At 41.3% G+C, this 6,074-nt stretch overlaps 1 protein-coding gene across 1 annotated transcript in view; it reads right to left on the bottom strand.

Annotated features, from left to right (window-relative positions):
• SLC25A17 (solute carrier family 25 (mitochondrial carrier; peroxisomal membrane protein, 34kDa), member 17) overlaps nt 1-6,074 on the bottom strand; it is a 25,069-nt gene that overhangs the window by 4,043 nt on the left and 14,952 nt on the right. Inside the window, exons 4-8 of the mRNA XM_015571916.1 lie at nt 3,891-4,007; nt 2,258-2,403; nt 2,073-2,172; nt 943-949; nt 844-881 (exon numbers count right to left, since the gene is read on the bottom strand). Coding sequence (XP_015427402.1) covers nt 844-881; nt 943-949; nt 2,073-2,172; nt 2,258-2,403; nt 3,891-4,007 — 408 coding nt within the window. The remainder of the gene's footprint in view (nt 1-843; nt 882-942; nt 950-2,072; nt 2,173-2,257; nt 2,404-3,890; nt 4,008-6,074) is intronic.

Genomic DNA, 6,074 nt, shown 5'->3' with positions numbered 1-6,074 from the left:
AAGAAGAAATACGTTTCAATGAAGCAAGCAAGAGAATTTTCACTTGACAGAGAATTATGGGGAAAATTCTACCTCAAAAGAAAAAATACACACCCATGATGAAGATATAAATATTGATAGTATGTATGACTTAACTTCCAGTCCTTTAAGAAGTTCTGATAAATGCTCACCAGTTAGAACCACTAAAGTTTAAGCTCTTCACGTTGTTATGTCTATCTGATAAAGTGTCAAAATACATTATTTGAATGCTATTGAATTCCTTTATATTAAGTACTAAGTTTTAAATAGTACATTAGTCAAAATACTTTTAAGAGATTATCATTTTTTGAACTGACATACTCTCACTACTACCCCCGTTTTATCCATCGATGATTTCTTTGAATTTTTTTTTTTCCATTTCAGAGAGGAAGAGAGAGATAGAAACATCAATGATGAGAGAGAATCATGGACCAGTTGCCTCCTGCACACCCCACACTGGGGATCAAGCCCACAACCCGGGCATATATCCTGACCAGGATTCGAACCGTAACCTCCTGGTTCATAGGTCGACGCTCAACCACTGAGCCACACCCGCTGGGCCAGATCATAACTCCTTCCATATCTCCTCTCTCCTCTCCACTGCTATCACTTTAATCTGTACTGCTGAAATGGCCTCCTACCTGATTCCCAGCCCCCTTTTCTCTTAACCTCTGACCAATTCATCAGAATAGCCACACTGACCTACAATTGTAATCAGAGCACAATACTCCCTAGTGTAAAACCCTTCAAGGGCTTCCCACGAATTGAGAGTAAACTCTAGACCTTCCTGCGACTTTTCCAAACTCATCCTGAGCCATTCTCCACCCACAGTGGCCTCCTTTCGGTTCCTAGGATTCACCAAACTCTTAGCATCATGTTCCCTCTACCTACAATGCTCTTCGCATAGCTGGATCCTTATCTCACTTTCTGTCTTGATAATGCCTCCTCTGAGGAACCATCCCAACCCTTCTATCTCAGGAGATCCCCATCACACACCTCCACCAAGTCACAGAATGCTGCTTACTTTCTTTGTAGTTATCTTCTCAGTCTGTACTTATTTTGCTTATTTACTTGCTCATTCTCTCCTCAATGACCTCGGGGAGGCAGGGATTATGACTATTTTCTTCACCATGTGTACCCAGATCTTCACACGGAGCAGGCACTTAATAAACATTTCAATGAATAACCCAGAAATTTGGAAGTGTCCAAAAAAGCAAAACCATTAGCAGATGCAGAGATGCAGATCTTGTGAAGACCCTGACTGGCAAGACCATCACCCTTGAGGTTGAGCCCAGTGACACCATTGAGAATATCAAAGCTAAATCCGAAACAAGGAGAGCATCCTGCCTGACCAACAGTGTCCGATTTTTGCAGGCAAACAACTGGAGGATGGCCACACTCTCCTAGACTACAATATTCAGAGAGTCTACTCTGCACTTGGTGCTTTGTTTGAGGGGTGGCATCATAGAACCCTCCCTCCGCCAGCTAGCCTAGAAGTATAACTGCAACAAGATTACACCTGCCTGCACCCCTGGCCGCAAGAAGAAGGACGGCCACACCAACAACCTGTGCCCCAAGAAGTTAAATAAGGTCCTCCGCCACTTTCTCGGGCCAACAGGGCAGCCTTCTGGCTGAACTGTGTCCCTGGGGCCTCAATAAAATTTCTCTTTTGTTAACTGGAGCAGTAAAAAAAAAAAAAAAAGGAAAACCATTAATTCCTCTAAAATAAACTACAGGAATCAACCTCTGATTTTGCAAAGGATAATTTGCCCTAGGCACCAAGCAAATTAACGTGAATGAGAAGGATGCAAACTTATACTTTCCTGAGTCAAGAACCTTCCTCTACATTTGGGTTTTCTGAGACACTATGTTACTTAAGAAATTGCAAATGTAAACTTTGTTCCAAATCAAATAGGACACCAAGTGATAGCCAGCCTGGTTAGCAGAATATAAGACAAATGGGAAAATGAATGAGGAATGCTTAACTTGCTTTAAACAGAGAAACCATGTGTTTTAGAATGCCGTTTGACTAAATGCAGGAAGAACCCCAGCACTCACCCTCAGAATCGACTGGACTGTCTGCATGGGATAGGTAACTGTGGTGGCAATTGCTTTGGCTACTGCACCAATGATGAACACATCCAAAGACGAAAGCTGGAAAGCAAAGAAAGACGAATCATGTCAATCCAAACAACAAGAACAGGAGATTACTGTCTGCTGCTTTCAAAATCAGTATTACCTTCATTCTTTTCTTTAAAAGTTGCCGTTTTAAACCTTCATAGAACATGAACTGGATGGCAGGATTGAAAACCAGCAGCAAGGAGGGAAACGTGCCATTCCATAAAGACAAGATTCCTTCATCTCGAATGATCTGTTGAAAAGCATCTAAGCAAGAAATCAAGGACATCTGATGACAATCCCATAACTAGAGAAGACAAGGCGAATTCTGTTCAAATGGTTCTATCAAGATTTCCTTCTTGCCCAGCTGGCATGGCTCAGTGGTTGAGCGTTGATCTATGAATCAGGAGGTCATGGTTCAATTCCCAGTCAGGGTATATGCCCGAGTTGTGGGCTCAATCCCCAGTGTGGGGTGTGCAGGAGGTAGCCGATCAATGATTCTCTGTCATCACTGATGTTTCTATCTCTCTCTCCCTCTCCCTTCCTCTCTGAAATCAAATCTATATATAAAATTTCCTTCTTGTAATGATATTTTAGGGGCAAGTTCATCAGTTAAATACTTTTTGATAATTATCAGATACTGACATTACTAAGTTATTGAGAGACAACTTTAATCAGGGAACTCCTTTTGACAATCTGGAGTCAGAATGTCAAGTGTTCCTAAGTAATCACCAACACTGGAAACTCTGTATTACAGAGAATTGTGAACTGATAGCCTATGTGTTTCACAACAAAGGCCAGTAAAACAAATGATAACATAGTTCCTTGGAGTCCATTTTATAGCACTGACTTATAACAAAATCACTGTCATTCCAAACACAGGAAAAGAGAGCCTGGCAGTGTGATACTATTAGAAAGCAGACGCTCATAGATAGCAGACATTAACCTGGTATCTTTATCTAAAGCTAACACTAGGAAAAAAAGTACAGTAGATTATTCTTCAGATATATTCAACCCCTCCCACCCACACTCCAAGGCAGTAGTTACTTCTCTACCCCATGTCTTTGAGCTTGGCCATGTAATATGCTTTGGCCAATAGGATGTTAGCAGTCAAGATTCAAAAAGGGACTCGAAGTATGCTTGTACAACTGGGTGTGCCCTCTTGTGCATCACCATTACCAAGAGAAGAATATGCTCAAGCTGGTGCCAGAAAGGTGATGAGACACGTGGAGCTGAGACTCCCAGGCTGGGGTTGGCCTAGAGGAGTCAAATCCCTGTCAATTCTAAGACACATGAGCTACACTAAACAAATGCTTACTATTGAATGTTGAGATTTGAGGTTGTCTTTTATATAACACTAGAGGCCTGGTGCACAAAATTAGTGCACTCGGGGGGGGGGGTCCCTCTGCCCGGCCTGCGCCCTCTCACAGTCCGGGAGCCCTCGAGGGATGTCTGACTGATGACTTAGCGCTGCTGAAGAGGTGGGAGAGGCTCCCACCACTGCCGCTGCGCTCGCTAGCCATGAGCCCGGCTTCTGGCTGAGCAGCACTTGCCCTGTGGGAGCGCACTGACCATCAGGGGGCAGCTTGTGCGTTGAGCATCTGCCCCCTGGTGGTCAGTGCACATCATAGTGACCAGTCATTCCGCTGTTCGGTCAATTTGCATATTAGCCTTTTATTACATAGGATCATTGTGGCAATAAATTCCAAGTACAAAAAAAACCTTTAAATAAAAACACACACAGAGACACTTACCAATAATACCTTTGTAGTTGGTTGGTACAATGTCTTCATTCCTAAATTTTGCCCCTTGCAGCTTTAGTCTGGTGTTTACCACCCAGAGTGGAGTTGTCAGCAACACATTCACCACTCCTTTAAAAAGAAAGAGGGAGAGACAAAGAGAAAGCAAAATGTAACCTTTTGAGCTCTGCTGTCTTATATTGAAGCTACATACCAATGTTTCATTTATTCTTCTGCCACTGACCTACTGGGAGACCCACGGTACGGTGTCTCTTTGTGCCAGGGTACAACCTAAGCCACTACTGTTAGAAGCAATTCAGAAGACTTGCTGATGGCAAAATGGCTGGCAGTAGTACCTCTCCACATGAAATGAGAAGTAAGTTTCCTTATTTGTGTAACAGGAGGTAATCTGTCAATTTATATAGCATCCAAAATAGCAATTTTGGTACAGTTTTAAATACAGTTTTTCAAAAACAGCTTTAAGAGACAAGTGGCGTATTGATCACATGCTAAGTCCATGACAACATCAGATAAAACACACAATTAACAATTCTCTCATACGCAGTTTACATGGTTTTAAGTGCATATGGATCTGGTATAATGGATGACAAGTGATGACACTGAAAAGTGCTTCAACGGTGACTAGATGATTACAAAAGAGTTCCTCATCACTTGGGGGATTAGGACAGGCAGGCAACAAGCAGCAGTTATGAGCTGTCATAAAACACCTGAAACAGCTTTGCAAGGTCATGATCCTTACAAGCTTAAGCATGGGGGTCATGGCCCCCCAGGGTTGGCTCAGAGTGGAACAATACAATGATTCAGATGCTTCCTTTGGAAAACACATAATCCCAATTTAACACCATCTTGAGATATTAATATATTCCTCATCAGTCCTGAAATGATTAAAAAAACACACACCAAAACAGTTGTAACAAAGTGCCTGACACATGGTATATACTTTATAAATACTTGTCAAATAAATATTGAACAAATGAACCTATGAACAAACTCATCAAACAACCATACATGGAGCTATCTGGCCCTAGTCATGCTGTGAAGAACCAAGAGCTGCAATCCTAAGGAAGAGAAATCTCTTTTACTAAAAGTCATTTAAACACAACAGGAGAAAGGTTTTGATTTAAGGAATCGCAAAACATACTACAGTCAAACCTCGGTTCTCGAATGTTTCCCATCTGGAACAATCTGGTTCTTGACCAAGTTGTTCATAGGAAAAAGGTCTCAGTTTTCTAACAGAACCTCAGTTCTCAATCTGACAACCCTTCATGCTGACACATCAGCATGACAAAAACATCTCTCAGGCCACAAAGGAGAAAATTCGAGTCAGTTTACTGCTAAACCTCCTTTGTGAACATCTCAGGAAATCAGGAAAGCGTGCTGTGAATATTTTAATGTTTTGTGCGTTTTGTTTGCTTTTGTTGCTGGTGAAATGTACACTTACCGCAATTTTAAAACATAAAGAGGCCATCAAGTGTGCTGAAGTTGCTAAGGGTGTGAAAGTGCTCATAAAACAGTGATCACAGGCTACTGAAGAGGTGGAAACAACTGTTGTTGATTTGGGTAAGTGTAAAGCAGTTAGCTGGTTACATTTCAGAGGCAATGCTATGTGAAAAAGCAAGATGCTACCACCCCCCCCCCCCCCCCCCCCAATGAGTGCTGAAAGTGATTCATTCAAGGCTAGTAGGGGGTGGTTCGATAAATTTAGGAAAAGAAGTATTTGCCTATAGATTAAACAGTACATTAGAAAGTTTAAAACAGAAAACCATTTAAGGGTCTGGAATGGATTCATTCAATTGACATTATTTCTAATGGGGAAAAATGATTTGGTTTTCGAACAAATCGTTTCTCAAACAGCCTTCTGGAACAAATTAAGTTCAAGAACCAAGGTTCCACTGTATACTGAAAATACAGTCTAACCAAGAATAAGCCTGTGCGACAGCCAAGATATTAAAATTGTTTTCATTTGTTGCATACAGAGCAAAAGTAAAATATTTTGCTACTGCTCTCTTGGAAGCATTATGGGAACATATTTCTCAAAATAAAAGACATTATCAAATAATTTTATGAGCTGTATTTGTCATATTTTTATAGAGAGGCATTCCACCAAGAAGTCGTCATTAATTAGGACTCAATCAATGTATTCATACATTGTCACTTCAGGCATTGATCATAATCTGA

Source organism: Myotis davidii, unplaced genomic scaffold (genome assembly GCF_000327345.1).
Source record: "Myotis davidii unplaced genomic scaffold, ASM32734v1 scaffold428, whole genome shotgun sequence".
Lineage (NCBI taxonomy): Eukaryota > Metazoa > Chordata > Mammalia > Chiroptera > Vespertilionidae > Myotis > Myotis davidii.
This window is presented reverse-complemented; position numbering and strand designations above follow the sequence as displayed.